Source organism: Entelurus aequoreus, linkage group LG06, assembly GCF_033978785.1.
Source record: "Entelurus aequoreus isolate RoL-2023_Sb linkage group LG06, RoL_Eaeq_v1.1, whole genome shotgun sequence".
Lineage (NCBI taxonomy): Eukaryota > Metazoa > Chordata > Actinopteri > Syngnathiformes > Syngnathidae > Entelurus > Entelurus aequoreus.
The window spans coordinates 76,199,961-76,226,446 of NC_084736.1; the positions used below are offsets into that span (position 1 = coordinate 76,199,961).

Here is a 26,486-nt window from a genome sequence, read left to right on the forward strand (position 1 = left end):
AGCTCAAGTTTTAGTCTTTATTTAACGACAGATCATGACATTAACTTACGTGTTTACTTCCATTTATGTGGATACAGCTGCGACCTAACGACTCAAAAAAACATGATGTAGCATCCTCCTTGTTAGTGTGTACTGATGTTAAAGACAATATACACTTCATATACATTCATCACTATATCCATGATTAAATGCTTTATAATTCCACAAGAGTTTTTTACCGCACACGCACGTCTACGGAGCCCCTAAGGGACATGGGGGAAATTTATTTTTTAATTATTTTTTTTTAATTTTTAATTTTTTTTAGACATGTATCTCGTGCTAGTCATGCCTAAAAAATAAACATAAAAATTATACTTTTTTTAAATTTATAACTTTATAAAAAGTTTCTCGTGCGCGTGTTAACTTTCTCGTGCGCAAAAGATACATGTCTAAAAATAAATAAATAAATAAAAATAAATAAATACATTTTTTATTTTTTTTAATAACTTTATAAAAAGTTTCTTCTGCGCACGAGAAAGTTTCTCCTGCGCACGAGATACATGTCTAAAATAATAATAATAAATAAATAAATTATAAACATTTTTTTTTTATATAACTTTATAAAGTTTCTCGTGCGCACGAGAAACTTTTTTTTTAGACATGTATCTCGTGCTAGTCATGTCTAAAAATAAATAAATAAATAAATTGTACATTATTTTTTTTTATAACTTTATAAAGTTTCTCGTGCGCGTGTTATAACTATCTCGTGCACACGAGATACATGTCTAAAAAATAAATAAAAATACAAATAATTTATAAAAAATGTTTAAATTTTTTTTTATAACTTTATTTTTAAAAGTTTCTTCTGCGCACGAGAAAGTTTCCCGTGCGCACGAGATACATGTCTAAAAAAATAATAAATAAATAATACATTTGTATTTTTTAAATTTTTTTTATAACTTTATAAAAAGTTTCTCGTGCGCACGAGAAAGTTTCTCGTGACGAGATACATATCTTAAAAAAAAAAATAAAAAAAAATTATATATAAAAAAAAATCCCCCCATGTCCCTTTAGGGGCTCCGTACACGTTTGTGCGCTTTTTTTCCCTTTTTTTTATCCTGTCCAGCTTCTCAGGCAAATCATATAGTTGACATCTGTGCACTTTAGGCACTTAAACATGCAAAACGGTTTCTTTGGCTCGTTAGTGTGTGCTGATTTTTTAGAAATAATGTATACTTCACTGCACATGTAATAAATCACCATGTTACTTATTAAAAACATGCTATAATTCTATGAGTGTTGTGTTTCAGCAGGACAGGTGTGCATGCGCGCTTTAAACACTTAAAAACAGGATTCAATGTGTTCCCAGGGCTCTGTGTATGTGCAGGCTGGTTTTAAAGATAATATACATGTCATTGTACGTAAAGCAAAGTATATCAAAATAAACATAATAACAAAGGTGTAATGCCACCAAGTCAGCTGTTGCTGCTTTTTCCAGGCTTCTGATTGGGCAAAATGTGCATGACAACAAGTGTGTGCATTTGTGTGTAGACACTTTTGAAACTACACTTGTGTGGATGGAGATAATTTTAACCTTGTATATGGGTTTTTGAAAGTCCCTGTGTTCGTGTGGACATGGCCTGAGGTGGCTGGAGCCTATCCCAGCTGCATTCAGGCAGAAGGCAGTGTACACCCTGGACAAGTTGTCACATCATCACAGGACAACACAAAGTGAAGAAGGAAAAAAAAGCAAACGTTGTGATGTGTTTTTTTAATTAATGTGCCGCGTATGCTTAAAATTATCAAAATACGTAAATATTAAAAATGTGCCCGTTACTACATTACATATTACTTTAGTTTATTAAGGATCCCCATTAGTGGAGACTATTGTTCTTGGGGTCCATGAAAATTTATATATATATATAATAGAGATGTCCAAAATGCCGATAAATGCTTTAAAATGTAATATCGGAAATTATTGGTATCGTTTTTTTTTTTATCGGTATCGGTTTTTTTTTTGGTTTTTTTATTAAATCAACATAAAAAAACACAAGATACACTTACAATTAGTGCACCAACCCAAAAAACCTCCCTCCCCCATTTACACTCATTCACACAAAAGGGTTGTTTCTTTCTGTTATTAATATTCTGGTTCCTACATTATATATCAATATATATCAATACAGTCTGCAAGGGATACAGTCCGTAAGCACACATGATTGTGCGTGCTGCTGGTCCACTTATAGTACTAACCTTTATCAGTTAATTTTACTCATTTTCATTAATTACTAGTTTCTATGTAACTGTTCTTATATTGTTTTACTTTCTTTTTTATTCAAGAAAATGTTTTTAATTAATTTATCTTATTTTATTAATTTTTTTTAAAAAAAGGACCTTATCTTCACCATACCTGGTTGTCCAAATTAGGCATAATAATGTGTTATTCCACGACTGTATGTATCGGTATCGGTAATTAAGAGTTGGACAATATCGGAATATCGGATATCGGCAAAAAGGCCATTATCGGATATCCCTAATATATATATATATATATAAATATTAAATAAATTAGATCAAAAGTCCGCCTACAATGAAGCCTATTAGAGCCACTCAATTGTGCCTATAAAGCCCTTTAAGAAACATCCAAACACCTCCATTGGGGTTTTATATACATAATGTATATACAATGTATACATATATACATACATACATACATACATACATACATACATACATACATACATACATACATACATACACATATATATATATATATATATATATATATATATAATTTTACTAGGCGGACTTTTGATCTCATTTATTTAATATTTAAAATGCATTAAAAAAATAACATCCATTATGTCTCTCATAATGATTGTAAACAATAGACAAAAAAAAATGCAGTTCCCCTTTAAGACTCCAACATCGCTCAGATACGCCCCTTTTTTCAACCTTTTTGTAATAACTGGGAGAGGGGCAAAGTCAGGAGTTGGCTGGACATTAGCAGAATGAATGATCCCCAAGCACAGATGACATGCTGCAACAGCAAGCAGGAATGCAGCATCAACATGAAATGTACACTTGATGTATGAAGACATAGGAACATAGACGAAAAAGTAGACATTAAAGCAAGAGAGCCTAAAAGACAAGCTAACAAAGAACATTTCATAGTGTGTGCAGTGACACCTAAAAGCAGGAACTAACTTTAAAGACTTGCCAAAATAGGCTCTTTCAGTCATATTATATTAAAATGTTACTTATAGATACAGTATAATTTGTTAGAAACATCCAAGAGTTGGTTTCCTACCAGCAACTTCTACAATGTCTCCAGGAATAATATCTCTGGCCTTGATCCTCTGGACTGTCTTGCGGTCCTGCCGATACACTTTCCCCATCTCAGGTTCATACTCCTTCAGTGCCTCAATGGCATCTTCAGCATTGCGTTCCTAGTCAGGATAGACTCATTTCAGTGCTCAAACTCTCTGACAATAATACAAACAATAAGCTGGCCAGTGCAGTTTTTACCAGGCATTAGGCGCAGGATGACACTAAGTGCCAACAAATACAAACCCCGTTTCCATATGAGTTGGGAAATTGTGTTAGATGTAAATATAAACGGAATACAATGATTTGCAAATCATTTTCAAGCCATATTCAGTTGAATATGCTACAAAGACAACATATTTGATGTTCAAACTGATAAAAAAAATGTTGTTTTGCAAATAATCATTAACTTTAGAATTTGATGCCAGCAACACGTGACAAAGAAGTTGGGAAAGGTGGCAATAAATACTGATAAAGTTGAGGAATGCTCATCACTTATTTGGAACATCCCACAGGTGTGCAGGCTAATTGGGAACAGGTGGGTGCCATGATTGGGCATAAAAACAGCTTCCCAAAAAATGCTCAGTCTTTCACAAGAAATGATGGGGCGAGGTAAACCCCTTTGTCCACAACTGCGTGAGCAAATAGTCAAACAGTTTAAGAACAACGTTTCTCAAAGTGCAATTGCAAGAAATTTAGGGATTTCAACATCTACGGTCCATAATATCATCAAAAGGTTCAGAGAATCTGGAGAAATCACTCCACGTAAGCGGCATGGCCGGAAACCAACATTGAATGACCGTGACCTTCGATCCCTCAGACGGCCATGAAATTCTAAGTTAATTATTATTTGCAAAAAAAATAAAAAGTTTATAAGTTTGAACATCAAATATCTTGTTTTTGTAGTGCATTCAACTGAATATGGTAACTCTCCTATGCAAGGCGAAAACCCTTTATCAACAACACCCAGAAACGCCGTCGGCTTCGCTGGGCCTGAGCTCATCTAAGATGGACTGATACAAAGTGGAAAAGTGTTCTGTGGTCTGACGAGTCCACATTTCAAATTGTTTTTGGAAACTGTGGACGTCGTGTCCTCCGGACCAAAGAGGAAAAGAACCATCCGGATTGTTATAGGCGCAAAGTTGATGAGTTTGAACATCAAATATGTTGTCTTTGTAGTGCATTCAACTGAATATGGGTTGAAAAGGATTTGCAAATCATTGTATTCCGTTTATATTCACATCTAACACAATTTCCCAACTCATATGGAAACGGGGTTTGTACATTGAAGCACTTTTACGTTTCACCATGTAAAATGTTTGTAAGGAAATGTGTTTTATTGTGTTTGCATGTTAAGTAGGCAGTAATTAAGTAAACTTATTGGAAGAATTGAAGCACAATGGTGTGATGGAACTCAATAATTATACATTTATAAAAGATTGTCTCACCTGCCACACACCGACAATTGCGTTGGCAATAAGAATAAGTAAAATTACAAATGGTTCCACGAATGCTGTGATGGTTTCTTCTCCCTCCTCAAACCAGGCCAGCACCTAAAAAAAAAGCACATGAAACAACATTCTTAGAAATTATAATTTGTGTGTTACATGTAGGGGTGTAACGGTACGTGTATTTGTATTGAACCGTTTCGGTACGGGGGTTCCGGTTCGGTTCAGAGGTGTACCGAACAAGTTTCCACACGGACATATTAAGTAGCGTAACGTACGTTGTGTAAACAATGCACACCGAGGCACAACACATAGCATGCTAGCAGCTAACGGGCTACGATAGACTGACCATACGTCCTCTTTTCACCGGACATGTCCTCTTTTGCGGAGCTGTCAGGGCGGAGTTTCTTAAATGCCTCAAATGTCCGGCATTTTGAGTTAGGGTTGCGTGTATTTTCAATGTACGTTCAGGGTTAAGAAGTGGTTAAAAACAAAACAAATTGTGCGCGCAGCAGCATTGGTGAGGGAGGGGCAGAGACAGAGAGAGTGAGAGAGTTATGATAAACGCGCATGCGTCGCCAGGCTCTGCTTTTTATCCATAGATTTATCAGATTTAATTTTTTATTATCTATAGCAGGGGTGTCAAAAGTGTGCCCCGGAGGCCATTTGCGGCCCACAGCTAATGTTTTAAAGGCCCACGGCACATTCTAAAAATACTATTAAAATAAACAAAAACATAACAAAAGTGAAATAAAAAAGCTTAAAGGTTAAATGTAATTTAGCAAAAGTTGCAATGTTGACTAATAAAACTAAGCTGTTTTTTCTTTCTTTCAAACTGTCATTGCTCAAAACATAATATTGAATCAAAATCAATGTTATTATGAATTATTGACCTATCCAAGGTTCCGATTACTTCACATCAAATATTCCACTAAGAAAAATATTTTTGGTGGAAGATTTTGCAAATTTGGTAAATAAATAACCCAAAAATGTATATTTTCTTGTTTTCTTACTGTACTGAAAATGAACCGAACAGTCACCTCTAAACCGAGGTACGTACCAAACCGAAATTTTTGTGTACCGTTACACCCCTAGTTACATGTGATAACCAGATTACAAAAAACATTCTGGTGCAAATGCCAATAGTGTTTTATTGCACACATTCCTCTGCTGGTATAAGTTTGACATCAAGTTTAAAAAGTTATTTCTTTTTCTCCCAGCCCGATAAAACCATGCATCATTTTCCCCATTTTCTTTATGGAAACTGATGTAAAGCAAATAGGGAATGCTCATATGAGACAGTGCTAAACAGCCACACGTTTTACCAAAAACATACAATTATTTGAGCAAAACAAAGTCAATAGCTCACATTAACTAAACAAAGCAAATATCACTATCTACAACATATTTAAATGCTTTGCTTTTGGCCCTCAAAGTCCTCTGGTGTCTAGGGACTAATTCCCTGCGACCCCTAAAGAGACACGCGGTAGAAAACGGATACATTTTTTAAAGAAAATACAAATATTGATCTAATCACTCTAGTATCGATCATAAACGGATACCACCAATTTATGGATGGATCCGCCCTCACCCAACATGTCGTTTACATTTGGCTGCAACAATGCTGACACACCAAACAGTTGCTGTTACATTATCCTCTACTTGCTAATTTCCTGTTGATAGCTTCCTACTTTTTGCTGTAACCCAATCCAATCCACTTTATTTATGTAGCACATTTAAACAACAATAATGTTTCCAAAGTGCTGCACAACAATATTAAAAACAATATTAAAATATTATCCTGAGCTCCACCAATGACTGAATTAAAACAAAAAATAAATAAATATAAAAACAATATGAAATAAATATGATTAAAAACAATTTTAAAGGGTAAAACCAATTAAAACAGTAAATAGAAATCAAAATTTATAAAAAAAACACAGGGCTCTCACAGCCTCAAATAAGGTTTGAGGCTGTGAGAATAATAAAATGCTGACCGCCATGCAAAGTATTTCTCATCACCGCTACTGCAACGTTGAAACACAATCATTACGGATGAATCGTTATTTTAATGGAAAAAATTAGGTGCGTCTCTGGGACGTATAGAGAGTGAGTTTACGGCGTCATTTCAGATTTGTATGCCTCATACGTACATACAGTTACAAGAGTGCATTTTTTTAAACATTAGAACAACACTGCCATATTAAAACACAATGCACCTCAAACAGCAATTACATTATGGATTAGTCTTTTATGTCAAATGTGCATTAGTGACATCTGGTTCTGTCTAAAACAACAAATAAAGAGATCACATTATTATATTGGTAGTATTTTTCTAATTCTACCCTATATTTGACCCAACGAAAATAAAAATTAAAATCTGATCTTGTAATATGTGTCTTTGTAACAGGGGGATCATTTGTCTGAAAAATGTGGCTCGAGGGCTGTAAATTAAGAGCAAATCAAACATTACTCAGTCAAATTTTAGCCACATGAGTTAACCGTAGGTCGGTCTCGCAAAAACACTGGGAGAAAAAAAATTGTCCCTGAATATCTCATTCAGTTTGGTGGTAAACTGTTTAGGTCAGCCGTACTGTATCCTCTTAAGGCCCAAGCTGTTTGTTTACATGCTTTTTTTTTATTTCTCTTTGCTATTTCAATGTTTATTTATATAGCCCTAAATCACAAGTGTCTCAAAGGGCTGCACAAACCACAACGACATCCTCGATACAGGGCTTATTGGACCCTAATTAGAATAAAAACTAAAAATCATCTTTTGATATGATGTACTTAGTCCATAAGTACACAAACGTGTACTTCATGTGTAGTGACATGCTCATTTTTATTTTTACACTTTTTTTTCCAAATTCCATTGTATGTTATACTCTTCGGACACCACCAGATAGCAGTATAAGTGTCCATATGTCGGCATAAGACCCCAATTCAGTAGTGTAAACAATTTTGGAAATACGAGCTAAAAGGTGCTGTCCACGCATGTGGCCACTAAGGCCTTTAGAGGTTAAAACACAATGCAACTCAAAAAGCAATTACTTTATGGATTAGTCTTTCAGTGTTTCCCACACATTCATTTATTTGTGGCGGCCCGCCACGAAAGAATTACGTCTGGCACAAACAAAAATAAAAAATTAAAATTAAAATTAAAATAAAATAAATAAATAAATAAATAAAAACTTTTTTTTTTTTTTGTGTGTCCTCTCCAGCTTCTTAGGCAAATCATATAGTTGATGTAGATGCCCATATTGGCTTTTCAGATTTACTTTACAAAAGAGAAGTGTAGGATACTTCTCTTGTTGCCTAATTTGTATTTGACTTTATTAAATGTATTTATATTAGAAACACAACATGTGTATATAACAAAGGGTGCAAAGTCTGCAGTAGGAAACACATGGTTAAGTGTAGGGAGTAAAACTGATGGCAGTCTAAAGTTCAAGATTTTTGGAGCTCTTTGTTCAGTGGATCAGATGTTTGATGAAGCTCTGTGTCTATCTACCACCACTGACTGTGGCAGGACACCTTTGCCTCTGTTTCACTTTATGTTGCTGGTAAATAATATGGTTGTAGTAGTAGGCTAAAGTTAAATTATTTAGTATGCACCAATTAAAGGGGCAGAGCTTTGAGACATTTTATCTTTTATATTTTATAAGATATATTTTTTGTAAGAACCACAATTAATAAATATATTTCTGTGAATAACTTATTGTTCAAATCTGTATATAAATACATACATAAAGTGTTGTAATTATATTGTAAAATGGATGGATGGATGGACGTTTAAAACAAAACTGTTATTAATTAGTAAGTATACATTTTTTGAGCCTTTTTAGAGAAAATCAAATCATTGTAGTAAATTATGCAAATTACTCAATGATGTCATGGTGACCACGCCCATAGCCACGCCCCCACCGCCACAGGTATCTTGGCAGTTTATGGGAAACACTGTCTTTTATGTCAAAATTTGCATTAGTGACGTCTGGTTCCGTCTAAAACAACAAATAAAGAGATTACATTATTATATTGCTAGTATTTATCTAATTCTACCCTATATTTGAACCAACGAAAATAAAAATAAAAATCTGATCTTGTAATGTATACCAGGGGGGATAATTTGTCTGAAAAATGTGGCCCGAGGGTTGTAAATTAAGAACAAATCAAACATTAGTCAGTAAAATTTTAGCCACATTTGCCAGGTTGGTCTCGCAAAAACACTGGGAGAAAAAAAATTGTCCCTGAATATCTCATTCAGTTTGGTGGTAAACTGTTTAGGTCAGCCGTACTGTATATCAGGTTTGACTGAAAAAAGTTAAGTCTGATCAATGAGCAAAAAAGACCCAAATTTGGCCTTGAGTGGTGCTCTGTTCCCTTGTCAAGCAGCAGCCCCTGACACCTCCATATCACCTGGCAGTTGTACAGTGCATACCAGATCTGCACGCACACACCAGAGCACAAATGCATACTATCATTTGTCCAGTCTGATCCAATCTTATAATAGTTGCATCTTAAGATGTTTATTTTATGTCTGGTGTTTATTTTGTTTTGCCAAAGAGTAATATGTATGCCAGGCCATTAGTTGCACTAAGTGCAAAATGCTTGTCGTGGTCTTCAATGGCAGATATGCAAAACAGGAATGACAGCCTACACTAAACAGTGAACACTTACTGTATATATTTATAGATTGCCATTTTAATGGGTTACAATGACAATGTTATTTTTGAAAAGCATCCCTTTGGCCCCAATCTCCAATAATTTTTTTGTAAAAAAAAAATGTGTTCTTAAAAATCAGTTTTCTGTTAAAAACATTTTGTTTTCACGGATACCAACCCATAACATAAGAATTGGATAAATGGAATTACGGTACTATTGTTTACCATTACTATTGTTTTGTACCTCTAAATTATGTGTAGTGGTTTGAATATGGTTCGCAGTGTTTCCCATAAACTGCCTAGATACCTGTGGCGGTGGGGGCGTGGCTATGGGCGTGGTCACCATGCCCTCGAGTAATTTGCATAATTTACTACAATGATTTTATTTTCTCTAAAAAGGCTCAAAAATGTATACTTACTAATTAATAATAACAGTTTTGTTTTAAACGTCCATCCATCCATCCATTTTACAATATAATTACAACACTTTATGTACATATTTAAATACAGATTTGAACAATAAGTTATTCACTGAAATATATTTATTAATTGTGGTTCTTACAAAAAATATATCTTATAAAATATAAAAGCTAAAATGTCTCAAAGCTCTGCCCCTTTAATTAGTGCATACTAAATAATTTAACTTTAGCCTACTACTACAACCATATTATTTACCAGCAACATAAAGTGAAACAGAGGCAGAGGTGTCCTGCCACAGTCAGTAACAAATAAACAGAAAACAGTAGTGGTGGTAGATAGACACAGAGCTTCATCAAACATCTGATCCACTGAACAAAGAGCTCCAAAAATCTTGAACTTTACACTGCCATCAGTTGTACTCCCTACACTTAACCATGTGTTTCCTACTGCCTGCAGACTTTGCACCTTTTGTTATACACACATGTGTTTCTAATATAAATACATTTAATAAAGTCAAATACAAATAAGGCAACAAGAGAAGTATCCTACACTTCTCTTTTGTAAAGTAAATCTGAACAGCCGATATGGGCATCTACATCAACTATATGATTTGCCTGAGAAGCTGGAGAGGACAAAAATAATAATAATAATAATAATAAATATATATATATATATATATATATATATATATATATATATATATATATATATATATATATATATATACATACCGGTATGTATATATATATATATATATATATATAGTGGTTAGAGTGTCCGCCCTGAGATCGGTAGGTTGGAGTTCAAATCCCAGCCGAGTCATACCAAAGACTATAAAAATGGGACCCGTTTCCCTCCCTGCTTGGCACTCAGCATCAAGGGTTGGAGTTGGGGGTTAAATCACCAAAATGATTCCCGGGCGCGGCGCCGCTGCTGCCCACTGCTCCCCAAGGGGATGGTTCAAATGCAGAGGACAAATTTCACCACATCTAGTGTGTGTGTGACAATAATTGATACTTTAATCTTTAATCTTAATATATATTTAATTTTTTTTTAAATTTTTTTTTAATTTTTTTAATTTATTTTTTTAATTTGTGGCGGACGTAATTCTTTCGTGGCGGGCCGCCACAAATAAATGAATGTGTGGGAAACACTGGTTCGACACAGACTTAATTTCAACAGAACACAGAAAAAAAAAAAATTATAATGAATTAATGATGATTAATTTAATTATTCATTAATTTAACAATTCAATTACTGACTCACATTGCAGCCGATCACACCAAAAAGGGGGGTTCCCACAGCGGCAATCCTTTCTCAAAGTTTCTTATTTTTCCCTATCTGGGGTATTTTTAGTATGTCCATTTGTGTAATATTCTACAGAAACAATGAAACAGGGCTCCCATATAAACACTATACAGGAAACAAAGAAAAATTACAGACAAGTTGGCCAAATCCACCAAAAATGACACTTGTGTAAAAAGAAAGGGCATCTCTATCCTCCTTCAAAACCGCACTAAAAAAAACACCTCCAGGCAACTTCAACCCTAAACTAACACCCTCCCTTCCACATCCTACCTCCCCGGATTGTAAATAATCAAATGTAAATAATCAAATGTAGATACATATTCTTATGCTTTCTGATCTCTCTCTCTCTCTATGTCCACTACTTGCTGTACATATCCTACCAAGTCAGACCTACACTGTTCCAATGTCCATTTCTCTGATGATGCAATTGTTGATGACTGAAGTGTTGATATCAACCAAACCTAACACCCCCCTCCACATCCCGGATTGTAAATAATGTAAATAATTCAATGTATATACTCAGATGATTATCTTGTGTGATGACTGTATTATGATGATAGTATACACTACCGTTCAAAAGTTTGGGGTCACCCAAACAATTTTGTGGAATAGCCTTCATTTCTAAGAACAAGAATAGACTGTCGAGTTTCAGATGAAAGTTCTCTTTTTCTGGCCATTTTGAGCGTTTAATTGACCCCACAAATGTGATGCTCCAGAAACTCAATCTGCTCAAAGGAAGGTCAGTTTTGTAGCTTCTGTAACGAGCTAAACTGTTTTCAGATGTGTGAACATGATTGCACAAGGGTTTTTTAATCATCAATTAGCCTTCTGAGCCAATGAGCAAACACATTGTACCATTAGAACACTGGAGTGATAGTTGCTGGAAATGGGCCTCTATACACCTACGTAGATATTGCACCAAAAACCAGACATTTGCAGCTAGAATAGTCATTTACCACATTTGCAATGTATAGAGTGTATTTCTTTAAAGTTAAGACTAGTTTAAAGGTATCTTCATTGAAAAGTACAGTGCTTTTCCTTCAAAAATAAGGACATTTCAATGTGACCCCAAACTTTTGAACGGTAGTGTATATCTGTATCATGAATCAATTTAAGTGGACCCCGACTTAAACAAGTTGAAAAACGTATTCGGGTGTTATCATTTAGTGGTCAATTGTACAGAATATGTACTGCACTGTGCAATCTACTAATAAAAGTCTCAATCAATGCAAATAAAAATGGGATCATTAAATGGTGGGCTGCGGTACGACTCCGGATCCAGACACTCTCCTATAGAGACCTCGACCTATTATCAATTATTTATTTAAGTATCTGAAGTTAGCACGGAACGCAGCTTTTATAGAATTTACGGTACCAGTTCATCAGATTCAGAAATACACTGACCAAATGTATGAGAGTTAAACCAGCCCACATAATACTGCTTAGCCAAATTAAAATCAGAACATTCCAGGCGGTAAACATGGCGACTCTAAATGCTAGTGATGTGCAATACCACTGATTTTCTTTCCAATCATATATCGCGCAAAATTCAGGCTGGTAATTGCGATACCGATTCGATACTTTGTGCAAATATACCTAAGGCAGGGTTTCCCACACATTCATTTATTTGTGGCGGCCCGCCACGAAAGAATTACGTCCGCCACAAATAAAAAATAAAAAAAATAAAAAATAAATGTATTTTATTTTATTTTATTTTTTTGTCCTCTCCAGCTTCTCAGGCAAATCATATAGTTGATGTAGATGCCCATATCGGCTGTTCAGATTTACTTTACAAAAGAGAAGTGTAGGATACTTCTTTTGTTGCCTTATTTGTATTTTACTTTATTAAATGTATTTATATTAGAAACACAACATGTGTATATAACAAAGGGTGCAAAGTCTGCAGGCAGTAGGAAACACATGGTTAAGTGTAGGGAGTAAAACTGATGGCAGTCTAAAGTTCAAGATTTTTGGAGCTCTTTGTTCAGTGGATCAGATGTTTGATGAAGCTCTGTGTCTATCTACCACCACTACTGTTTTCTGTTTATTTGTTACTGACTGTGGCAGGACACCTCTGCCTCTGTTTCACTTTATGTTGCTGGTAAATAATATGGTTGTAGTAGTAGGCTAAAGTTAAATTATTTAGTATGCACTAATTAAAGGGGCAGAGCTTTGAGACATTTTAGCTTTTATATTTTATAAGATATATTTTTTGTAAGAACCACAATTAATAAATATATTTCAGTGAATAACTTATTGTTCAAATCTGTATATAAATATGTACATAAAGTGTTGTAATTATATTGTAAAATGGATGGATGGATGGACGTTTAAAACAAAACTGTTATTAATTAGTATACATTTTTTTAGCCTTTTTAGAGAAAATCAAATCATTGTAGTAAATTATGCAAATTACTCGATGATGTCATGGTGACCACGCCCATAGCCACGCCCCCACCGCCACAGGTATCTTGGCAGTTTATGGGAAACACTGCTAAGGTGTCTAGTCAAATTTAAAAAGTAGTGTATTCTGAGTTTTGCAGCCCTTGGCAAATCATCGTAAACAATATAAAATCACAGAGCAAAACAAATAATGCAGAATAATAGCATTATTCTGCACTGAATGCGTTCTTACTCAGTGTTTCTTGCTGTTTTTCCCATTTTTGCTGGTGTTTTTTGTAATGTGCCTGGGGCAAATGACAAACGTGTCACGGGCCACATACAGACCCTGTGCCGCACTTTCGGGCACCCCCACTGTATGGCCACTGTAGTCTTAGTACTGTAGTATATTTATTCATCCTACCGGTTGTCGCATTAAAACTGGCTGTTCATATGGTGTTATTATTCTCAGTGATAACAAGGGGATAAATGGAGAAGTCCTTTATCTGCCACCTTGCATAAGTCAATGTTTAGTTTTATATTCCCAATAAATCAACACAAATTCCGTACTTTGGAGCACTGTTCACAGACTGTAGTATTTGGCTTGTTAGCTTCCTGTCGCAGGCGAGTGACGATGCTCGTGGTTGAGGGAAAAGTTGTTTAAATGTCGGATGCTAGAAAATGTCCGATGCATCGCAACAATCAGCCATAATGCATTGTTGCATTGCCATGATTTTTGAGCACACCAAGAGATGTGCATTTGCAAGACAAGTGGGTGTAGTGGGCGGCTGTGCTCGGGAAGGTGAGGTCACGGTGTTGAGAGCAACAGGATGAGAGGCTGAATAGAGAGATGCAGAAGCATGCGTGCGTGTTCAGGTGTTAAAGGCCTACTGAAACCCACTACTACCGACCACGCAGTCTGATAGTTTATATATCAATGATGAAATCTTAACATTGCAACACATGCCAATACGGCCGGGTTAGATTGGTAAAGTGCAATTTTAAAATTCCCGCGAAATATCCTGCTGAAAACGTCTCGGTATGATGACGTTTGCGCGTGACGTCACGGATTGTAGCGGACATTTTGGGACACCATTGTGGCCAGCTATTAAGTCATCTGTTTTCATCGCAAAATTCCACAGTATTCTGGACATCTGTGTTGGTGAAGCTTTTGCAATTTGTTTAATGAACAACGGAGACGGCAAAGAAGAAAGCTGTAGGTGGGAAGCGGTGTATTAGCGGCCGGCCGCAGCAACACAAACATGTAGCCGGTGTTTCATTGTTTACATTTCTGAAAGTTGACAGTCAAGCTTTACCATTGGCCTGTGGAGAACTGGGACAACAGAGACTCTTACCAGGAGGACTTTGAGTTGGATACACAGACGCAGTACCGTGAGTATGCAGCTGCGGCTTCCAAACATTTGATCGCTTGTCCGTACGTGCGTGCCGCTATGTGCATGTCACGTACGTAACTTTGGGGACTTTGGGGAAATATATGTGCTGTATGAACTTTGCGGAGGTGAACGGTACTTTGGGCTGTGAGATTGAGTGTGTTGTGCGAGTGTTTGATTTGTATTGGCGGGTTATATGGACGGGAGGGGGGAGGTGTTTGTTATGCGGGATTAATTTGTGGCATATTAAATATAAGCCTGGTTATGTTGTAGCTAATAGAATATATATATATGTATTGTGTTTATTTACTGTTTTAGTCATTCCCAGCTGAATATCAGGTTCCACCCGCCTCTCACAGCATCTTCCCTATCTGAATCGATTCCACTGCCCTCTAATCCTTCACTCTCACTTTCCTCATCCACAAATCTTTCATCCTCGCTCAAATTAATGGGGAAATCGTCGCTTTCTCGGTCCGAAACGCTCTCGCTGCTGGTGGCCATGATTGTAAACAATGTGCAGATGTGAGGAGCTCCACAATCTGTGACGTCACGCTACTTCCGGTACAGGCAAGGCTTTTTTAACAGCGACCAAAAGTTGCAAACTTTAACGTCGATGTTCTCTACTAAATCCTTTCAGCAAAAATATGGCAATATCGCGAAATGGTCAAGTATGACACATAGAATGGACCTGCTATCCCCGTTTAAATAAGAAAATCGCATTTCAGTAGGCCTTTAAAATGATTGTCTGATTGTGGATTTTTTCCCCTAATATTTTCATTATCGACCGGTAGGGTCCCAAAGATCGACTGGTAGATCGCGACGGGTTGGCGACCCTTGCTTTACACTGTGCCCCTGTTAATGATAAACATTACCGCAAATGACTAATATTGATTTAAGAATCAATATTAGAGCATAAAGATCCGGTATCGATATTTCAGTATTGATTCGCACATCACTACTAAATGCAGAGAAAGACCATTGAGAAGTGAAGTGAGTAGCACAGAAGAACAAGTGATATCGGCGAAAATAAGAGGAAAAGGAGCGAGACTTACGACCTAAGTAGGACAGAGAAAAGTGAGCATTAGATGGTGAAGAACTTCTGCCCTCTCTCGTCGTGACCACCGGTCGAGGCGGACGGGTAAAGAGAGAGGACGGCGGCGAGAGACATCAGAATAATAACGACACACTGTGTAAGAAAATGAATATGCGCAGCTAAATTGGTGCTTTCAATCCAGACTGCATGAACTCATTTATGTTTATGCTTTTCTCTGGAAGCACAAGACTAGTTTATTGCACGATCAGAGACTAAGACTAACAAACCATGGACATGTGAAATGCCATTTTGACACAAAACACCAAGATTTGGAGCAAACACACAGACTCTGAACTGATGCCACCAAAAATGAGCACTTGCAGAACCTAATATAAACACCTGAACTGATCTGTGGTCCTCAATACTAACTTGGGCTGCACGATTTTTGGAAGAAACCCAATTGTGATATTTCTCTCCAAAATTCCGTTTGCAATTTTTCTATTTTGTACATAAAAATGCATAAAACTGAGAACATTTGGAGTGAAGGAAGACATGTTACTTTTAGATTGTCAGTCAACATATTCTTGTCTAGAGGTGCCACACATTAGAACAATGTGCAATAATTTACTTTTTGACTAGGACAAGCAAGTTCGATTGTATTATGCTTATACCGGTTATCCCGGTTCACTTAAGATGTGACTTTAAGGTTTTATTACGTACAAAATGAACAGTTTAGCACCATTCTTATCTTGTCCATGTGGGATCTGAGCAGAGGATGTCGCTGTGGCTTGTGCAGCCTTTTGAGACATTTGTGATTAAGGGCTATATAAGTAAATTTGATTGATTGATTGATTTTGCTGATTGTATTATACCCTATGTTTCATCCATAATGTTTCCCATTATCATGAATAATTTACAACTGTACCCACTTGGCATGTATTGCAGCTGGTCACCCAGGAAGGGGTCCCAACATCTGCGGTCCCTTCCCAAGGTTTCTGTGTTTTCCCATTTTGGGTTTTGAGTTTTTCTTGCCCGAATGTTAGTTCAGACCAGTGATGTCATTGTGGTTTGTGCAGCCCTTCATGATTAGGGGCTATACAAATAAACTTGATTGATTGAAACCAACGCCAGGCTGGAAAATTCCTGCACACACAGAATTTCTCGTAGAATAATACATAACTCACATAATGTTTTTTCTGTAGTGACTGTGCCAGAGGTGAACATGCATTCTACTGAGGTGGCAAATGATGAAGTGTTAAATCTATCGTAGCACCAAGCAAATAATCTCAATATCCCCATCATATCAATTCCTAGATGTGATCGAAATTATTTAAGGCGTATTACACAAAATAAACGTAAGGTTTTTAATATCAGTACTATGGATATCATTAACAAAAATGCCTAAAACAGCCTATAATATGGGCTTTTTAAACATCAGATCATTGTCTCCCAAAACATTATTAGTTAATGAGGTCATGAGAGACAACAATCTTAACGTCATTGGTCTCAGAAAATGTTCCCCCGCTTAACAAGGCATCTCCTCCTAACTATACAAATGCACATATTGCCCGTCCCCTTAAAATGGGTGCAGGGGTCGCACTAATATCCAATGAAATCCAATGAAGATTGTAGTCACCTAGAGGCGTGTCTTAATGAAATTAAACAATGAATGTCTAGCAACTTTTTGCATCTTAATGCTAACAAAACGGAAATGTTGATAATCCGTCCTGCTAGACACCGACACCTATTTAATAATACCACCTTAAAATTTGACAACCGAACAATTACACAAAGCGATTCGGTAAAAATCTCCGTATTATCTTCAACCCAACTCTCTCGATTGAGTCACACATTAAGAGTGTTACTAAAACGGCCTTCTTTCATCTCCGTAATATCGCTACAATTCGTTCCATTTTGTCCACCACCGACGCTGAGATCATTATTCATGCGTTTGTTACGTCTCGTCTCGATTACTGTAACAAGTTATTTTCAGGTCTCCCTATGTCTAGCATTAAAAGATTACCGTTGGTACAAAATGCGGTTGCTAGACTTTTGACAAGAACAAGAAAGTTTGATCATATTACGCCTATACTGGCTCACCTGCAATGGCTTCCTGTGCACTTTAAGGTTTTACTACTTACGTATAAAATACTAAACGGTCTAGCCTCATCCTATTTTGATCATTGTATTGTACCATGTGTCCCGCCCTGCATTCAAACAACTCCGGCTTATTAGTGATTCCCAGAGCCCAAAAAAAGTCTGCGGGCTTTACAGCGATTTTTATTCGGGCTCCAGTATTTGTACTCTGGAATGCCTTACCGGTAACAGTTAGAGATGCTACCTCAGTAGAAGCAATCAAGTCCCATCTTAAAACTCATTTGTATACTCTAGCCTTTAAATCGACCCTATTGTGGATTGGACCAACAATCTCAATATTTATTACTAGGACTTAACATGACGTTAGTTTATTGGCACAAGCAGGTCTTTGTAGTTATATTAGGCATAGTAACCACAAAAAAAGACCACCTAATGAGATTGTTTGTTTATTACGTTTATTTCTGCTATCAAACACTACTAATACAGTAGAGAATTTACTTGATTGCATCACAGAATGTTTCTCAAACGTTCAAACAAACATTTTACAAAGTGATCGTTGCAGACACAAGAGGTCCGATTGTATACCACAAGATAAAAGTGATATTTTTAAGAGCCATTACCTTCGACACACTTTTGTTTTTTTTCCCTGACTTCATCATTATCTTTATGAACCACTTCTTTCGGGACTCTATGAAAGCTCTTCCCTATCACTATATTTGAACGACTGGAACACCCAAGAACAGAACAGCAATACGTCATTTTCTGCTCAAACTTTACACTCACTCTCACTTGTTTTAATGCTGCGCTCAAGCTGCTTGACCATCATGTCAATTAAAGGCCTACTGAAAGCCACTACAACCGACCACGCAGTCTGATAGTTTATATATCAATGATGAAGTCTTAACATTGCAACACATGCCAATACGGCCGGGTTAGATTAGTAAAGTGCAATTTTAAATTTCCCGCAAAATATCCTGCTGAAAACGTCTCGGTATGATGACGTTTGCGTGTGACGTCACGGATTGTAGCGGACATTTTGGGACAGTATTGTGGCCAGCTATTAAGTCGTCTGTTTTCATCGCAAAATTCCACAGTATTCTGGGCATCTGTGTTGGTGAATCTTTTGCAATTTGTTTAATGAACAATGAAGACAGCAAAGAAGAAAGCTGTAGGTGGGAAGCGGTGTATTAGCGGCCGGCTGCAGCAACACAAACACGTAGCGGCTACGTCGTAGCCGGTGTTTCATTGTTTACATTCCCGAACAATGACAGTCAAGCTTTACCATTGGCCTGTGGAGAACTGGGACAACAGAGACTCTTACCAGGAGGACTTTGATACGCGCTACCGTGAGTACGCAGCTGCGGCTTCCAAACATTTGATCGCTTGCCCGTACGTGCGTGCCGCTAAGTGCATGCCACGTACGTAACTTTGGGGAAATATATGTGCTGTATGAACTTTGCGGAGGTGAACGGTACTTCGGGCTGTGGGATTGAGTGTGTTGTACGGGTGTTTGATTTGTATTGGCGGGTTATATGGACGGGAGGGGAGCCTGGTTGTGTTGTGGCTAATAGAGTATATATATGTCTTGTGTTTATTTACTGTTTTAGTCATTCCCAGCTGAATATCAGGTCCCATCCGCCTTTCACGGCATCTTCCCTATCTGAATCGCTTCCACTGCCCTCTAATCCTTCACTCTCACTTTCCTCATTCACAAATATTTCATCCTCGCTCAAATTAATGGGGTAATCGTTGCTTTCTCGGTCCAAATCGCTCTCGCTGCTGGTGGTCATGATTGCAAACAATGTGCAGATGTGAGGAGCTCCACAACCTGTGACGTCACGCTACTTCCGGTACAGGCAAGGCTTTTTTATCAGCGACCAAAAGTTGCCAACTTTATCGTCGATGTTCTCTACTAAATCCTTTCAGCAAAAATATGGCAATATCGCAAAATGATCAAGTATGACACATAGAATGGACCTGCTATCCCCGTTTAAATAAGAAAATCTCATTTCAGTAGGCCTTTAAGGCGCGAAGACGAAAATCGGATATGACTTCATATGCAACCCAGCTGTACATTGACAAAAAATGCAAAAAAAAGATGAAATGCTGATAATAATAACTAATAACACAAATACTTTTTAAATAAATGTTACACTATTTTAGGTGCTTAGACCGCAACCTACCACTTCACTGATTGCAGTACTGTAGGAAACAATGGGCTGAAATATTATTAACAATAATAGTAGTAAATAATGGAACTGTCTCCTTTTGTCCACCATAACAGAAAACTGAGAAGTAGGCTGTTTTTTCTGTTTAATGAAATAAAAATGTTAATATCATAGCGGTTTCACACACCCATTGGGACACCCTTGATCTACTGTATCTCGTAGTTAAAAGTTGCTGGCTGTTGCGTAATAGCAATGCTTGACTCAGAGCTGCTGCTGTCACCATTCCTCAGATGAATGGAAACTCTTCAAGCGTTTAACTCCCGGACGTGCCCATGTGCCTTCAGAGGCGTTATACAAACTGAAGACGTTCACAAGTCAGCACCCTGCATTGCCAACATCATATCCCAGTCATTCATCACACAGAGCTCAGCACTAATCCGTGTCAAATTGTCACAGCACACACAGACACCGTTTAAGTAATACACCAAAAGACGAGGCTATTTGCAGGACGCAGTAATGGCTACTGTATCTACAAAATAGGGAAGATCATGAAGGTCATGAACGACCTTAAACCCTCTAAATAATGAGAAAAAAAAGAAGTGACATACTTACAAAAGAAATACAGGCAGCCAGCAGAAGAATTCGTACAAGTAAATCTTCAAACTGTTCCATGACAAGCTCCCATAAAGATTTTCCTATAGAGAAGAGAATGATCGAAGGTTTTCAACAAATCAGTCAAAGAACAGTAATTATGACAATCCACAGTACGAGTAACATTACCTTCTTCTGCTGGTAACTCTGTCGAGGGAAGCATGCCAGGGATGGAACAGGAACAAACAAACGAAAAAAAAGAAACATGTAAACTGTATGTCAAACATTTATCCCAGGTGAGACTTATATAAGACACAGGAATGGGATCTTTCAAGAGGAGTTGAGTACATTATGTCAAAACATATACAGTGATAATTGCAAAACTGTCAACAAGCCAAAATCGTACTGTAAGTATGATTTACATATACACTACTTACATTTACAGCAGAATGTACAAACAATTTAAACCCAGGGCATCAATCAAAACATTTAAGTATGAGACAATTAATCTTTAGATTTTGTTTACTTCTAAAACCAACACAATGCAGGTCAGAATTACTGTATATTCAAACACACTTTATTAATAAAATATTTAAAACATTTTTTTTTTTTTTTTAGTACCGGTACAGTATAATACATAAAATACACACCATACAACTACTTGGCCCATAAATACAATTCCGGAATAAAAATGCATCATATTTTATGTTTTATTCTAGGAAAGTAAAACAATGCAGGTAAGTACAACAGTAAGATTTTAAACAGTGTGAATAATGATTGTTTTATTGTAAGTACATGTAAGTTTACTTATTGGAAATAGTAGTTCCAGCTCGGGATGGGGGGATATGCCCTGAAATCTATATTGCAGCCTCTTGCAAAAATGATATATATCGCAATATATTATTTGGTATGTAAATAATAAACATTTCAAGACGGATTGAAAAGGCTCTTATTTGGCTGATGACGGATGCAGTAATATATTGCATCATTTTCGGTTGAATTATTTTCTTAAATGTATTATTTATTTACTAATACTGTAATTAAACATTTCTAGATTTTAATTTATAGGGAATGATTGCATTTTTGGTCACAAATACAAAGACAAAAACACAGGATGAAACATTTAAAATTATTTCCTAATATTAGCTCTAATCTAAATGTTTTGGTTATGCCCAAAAGACCTGAGTCAAGACAGTTATTAACAATAACAAAACTGACAAAAGATTTTTCACAGTAAAAATATTGATCACTGTAGTATTGACCATATACTGCTACTATGCTTAATATCGTTACGGTCGATATTTCTATGGATCACCCACCTGTTTACATCTTAGAGCTCTAGCCTTCTACCGTATGTAGTGTAGTATGTTTAGCTATTCTTCGTTCTCCAGTGACGATACTTGTAAGAAACGTTTATTTTCCCCAATGGATGCAAGGACAGCTGGCTAGCAAGAATGCTAATGTGTTGAGGACCTGTTCATTTGCTTGTCGCTGTCAAATTTGTGGGACATACAGTAGCTGGAATGTGCCTTCAACATGCATTGTCAGGATATTACGATAGTGTTAAAATCTATCGTCGGCCAAATTTATATTGTCTATATTGCCTCACCATGGTTCCAGCTCGTAGATCAGTGGTTCTTAACCTGGGTTCGATCGAACCCTAGGGGTTCGGTGAGTCGGGCTCAGGGGTTCGGCGGAGGTCAAAACACACCCGACTCATCGTGTAAATACAAACTTCTCCCTATCGGCGTATTACGGATACGGCAACAGCAGAAGTCAGACTGATTTGCAGGTGTGTAATTTGTTGTGAGTTTATGCACTGTGTTGGTTTTGTTGTTTGAACAAGGTGATGTTCATGCACGGTTCATTTTGTGCACCAGTAAAAAAAACATGGTAACACTTTATTATGGGGAACATATTCACCATTAATTAGTTGCTTATTAACATGCAAATTAGTAACATATTGGCTCTTAACTAGTCATTATTAAGTACTTATTAATGCCTTATTATAACCCTAACCCTCTAACCCTGGCCCTAACCAAAAAACTCTAAATTAAGTCTTTGTTACTTAGAATATGTTCCCCATACTAAAGTGTTACCAAAAACACAACTTTGTCTTGAATTTGAAAAAAAAAAAACATTTTAATTTTCACTAAAGAAGGGTTCGGTGAATGCGCATATGAAACTGGTGGGGTTCTGTAACTCCAACAAGGTTAAGGACCACTGTTGTAGATGAACAATGCTATCTCACTACTTTTGTCCTATGTACTAGAATTGTTTTCATTCTTACGTTATACAGGACAGTGCACATTAACAATATTCTGCATAGACTATATAAACCAGATTATAGCATTGTTTCTCATTTCCACCTGCAGTCCCTCATACCAGTGAGGCTGGCACTGGTAGCAAGGCGGGTGAAGGGTCCTGTCTAAGGACAACAGCTAGGCCTGGGCCGATATTCAATTAACAGACAATAAATTAAATTAAATTAAAATTAAGTTGGTAAGTTTTCCAGCGTCGACAAATCGCCATGTGCATGCTTTAAGAGCATTCATGTTTTTCATCGTTTTTTTCAGCTGAAATGAACACAAAACCAAATGCCACAGCACCAGTACGGAAATATGTCAGTTTTAGTTTTAATCTTTGGAACAAGATTAGCCTATCAACACCAAGTTATCCTGAGTATGCGCGGAAACAAAACAAAAAAACCTGCACAGGCTCTTGAAACACAAACACCCGACAGTCCACACTCACTTTGCGTTTAGTGTACAAGGTGAGTGCAAACAAAACATTGCAAAATAGTGTGCGCTCACAGAAAGTGTGGTTAAATACATCGCCAAAGACATGCTGCCATTTAATACTGTTGAAAAACTAACATTTCTAAAAGTGCTGCAAACCTTTGACAGACATATTGTCATGTCGGTGTTCAAACTTGGAATCTACTACACTAAACTAACACTTTGCATACGACCGGTTAATACATCTACCGTATTTTTTGGATTAGAAATCGCAGTTTTTTTCATAGTTTGGCCGGGGGTGCGATTTATACTCTGGAGCGACTTATGTGTGAAATTATTAACACATTACCATAAAATATCAAATAATATTATTTAGACCAGTGGTTCTTAACCTTATTGGAGGTACCGAACCCCACCAATTTCATATGCGCATTCACCAAACACTTTAGTGAAAAAATAAAAAATTCTAATTCAAGACAAAGTTATATGTTTGTTTTAATGGTGCACAAAATGAACTGTGCATGAACATCCCCTTGTTCAAAGAACAAAACCAACACATGAACTCACAACAAATTACACATCTGCAAATCAGATGGAAAATTAGAGCTAACATTGTTTGGGGGTATCCATAATACGCCGATAGGGAGAAGTTTTTATTTACACGATGAGTTGGGTGTGTCTTGACCTCCGCGGCGCAGAACCCCTGAGGCCGACTCACCGAACCCATAGGGTTCGATCGAACCCAGGTTAAGAACCACTGGACTAGACGTACCGATAGAAGAGGAAGCGGCGCATTGTCTACCTTTGGAGTTGGCAGAGTTGTTTAGAAGAGACACCGAGGAAGAAGATTTCATGGGATTTAGCGATTAGGAGTGACAGATTGTTTGGTAAACGTATAGCATGTTCTATATGTTATAGTTATTTGAATGACTCTTACCATAATATGTTACGTTAACATACCAGGCACGATCTCAGTTGGTTATTTATGCCTCATATAACGTACATTTATTCAGCCTGTTGTTCACTATTCTTTATTTATTTTAAATTGCCTTTCAAATGTCTATTCTTGGTGTTGGGTTTTATCAAATAAATTTCCCCAAAAAATGCGACTTATACTACAGTTTTTTTCCTTTATTATGCATTTTCGGCCGGTGCGACTTATACTCCGGAGTGATTTATAAACGAAAAAATACGGTACTTGTACTGTACTGTTCATATTGTTATTCTTGTTTAATAAGCTCCTAACTTGATTCTCAGTTAAGTAATTTTAAACTCTACCTATGCCTACATGTTCAATAATAATGTGCAATTTTGTCAATATTTTATTCATTGTTTTGGTCATTTATATTTGAGGGCCCTCAGGCCCCTCAACATATTTTATTACTTTTGGTTGTGATTTTTTTTTAATTATTGTTTGTTTGTTTGTTTGTTTTACTTAACACGGAGGTTTAAAAGTTTATATTTCAATTACAATGTTAAAGTATTTGGAAAATATAAGTTTATTGCATTTGAAAGGATATACATACATTATTATTATTATTATGTATTATTATTACATCAGTGGTCGATTTGGTCTAAAAAAAAAAAGTAAATAATGGCCATTCAGTGTTTCCCATAAACTGCCAAGATACCTGTGGCGGTGGGGGCGTGGCTACGGGCGTGGTCACCATGACATCATTGAGTAATTTGCATAATTTACTACAATATGATTTTCTCTAAAAAACCTCAAAAAATGTACTTACTAATTAATAATAACAGTTTTGTTTTAAACGTCCATCCATCCATCCATTTTACAATATAATTACAACACTTTATGTACATATTTATATACAGATTTGAACAATAAGTTATTCACTGAAATATATTTATAAATTGTGGTTCTTACAAAAAATATATCTTATAAAATATAAAAGCTAAAATGTCTCTTAAAGCTCTGCCCCTTTAATTAGTGCATACTAAATAATTTAACTTTAGCCTACTACTACAACCATATTATTTACCAGCAACATAAAGTGAAACAGAGGCAGAGGTGTCCTGCCACAGTCAGTAACAAATAAACAGAAAACAGTAGTGGTCAAATACAAATAAGGCAACGAGAAGTATCCTACACTTTTCTTTTGTAAAGTAAATCTGAACAGCCAATATGGGCATCTACATCAACTATATGATTTGCCTGAAAAGCTGGACAGGATAAAAAAATAAAAAATGAATAAATAAATAAATAAAAATAAAAAATAAATTTTTATTTGTGGCGGACGTAATTATTTCGTGGCGGGCCGCCACAAATAAATGAATGTGTGGGAAACACTGCCATTACATCATTTATCGGCAAGAATTTGTAGGTCAATCTATTGTTGAACAAAATTTGTAATCTGCCCAAGCAGAATCTGGATTTGGACCAGGAACCCTCAACTTTCTGTGCAACAATTCTACCACTTGAGCCAAGCTGCCCCTTTACTTAGTCCGTTTACATCGGGGCTTCCTGAGGGCTTTTCCCCCCCATCAAAGGCCCCCCGTAGTTACCCGTATACCAAATGACCCACATTGATATTGCATAAAAACACTATACATATACAGTTGCAAGAAAACGTATGTGAAACCTTTGAGATTACTTGGATTTCTGCATAATTTGGGCATAACATGTGTGTTGATCTTCATCAAAGCCATAACAGACAGTCTTCTTACTGCACATAAAAATGGTATGTTTTCAAGTTTTTTTGAACACGTGTAAACATTCACACTGTAGGAATGGAAAAAGTATGTGAACCCCTAAGCTTATGACTTCTCTAAGAGTCAATTGGAGCCAGGAGTCAGCCAACCTGGAGTCCAACTAATGTGATGAGATTAAAAGGTGTTAGTTAAAGCTGCCCTGCCCTATAAACACACACAAGTTCTGAGTTGGCTGTTCTCAAGAATATTGCCTGATGTGGAAAGTTGCCAGGCACA

At 36.5% G+C, this 26,486-nt stretch overlaps 1 protein-coding gene across 1 annotated transcript in view; it reads right to left on the reverse strand.

Annotated features, from left to right (window-relative positions):
• atp2a2a (ATPase sarcoplasmic/endoplasmic reticulum Ca2+ transporting 2a) overlaps positions 1–26,486 on the reverse strand; it is an 80,218-nt gene that overhangs the window by 43,298 nt on the left and 10,434 nt on the right. Inside the window, exons 2-5 of the mRNA XM_062051547.1 lie at positions 20,992–21,009; positions 20,824–20,906; positions 4,755–4,859; positions 3,290–3,428 (exon numbers count right to left, since the gene is read on the reverse strand). Of these exons, the coding sequence (XP_061907531.1) occupies positions 3,290–3,428; positions 4,755–4,859; positions 20,824–20,906; positions 20,992–21,009 (345 nt within the window). The remainder of the gene's footprint in view (positions 1–3,289; positions 3,429–4,754; positions 4,860–20,823; positions 20,907–20,991; positions 21,010–26,486) is intronic.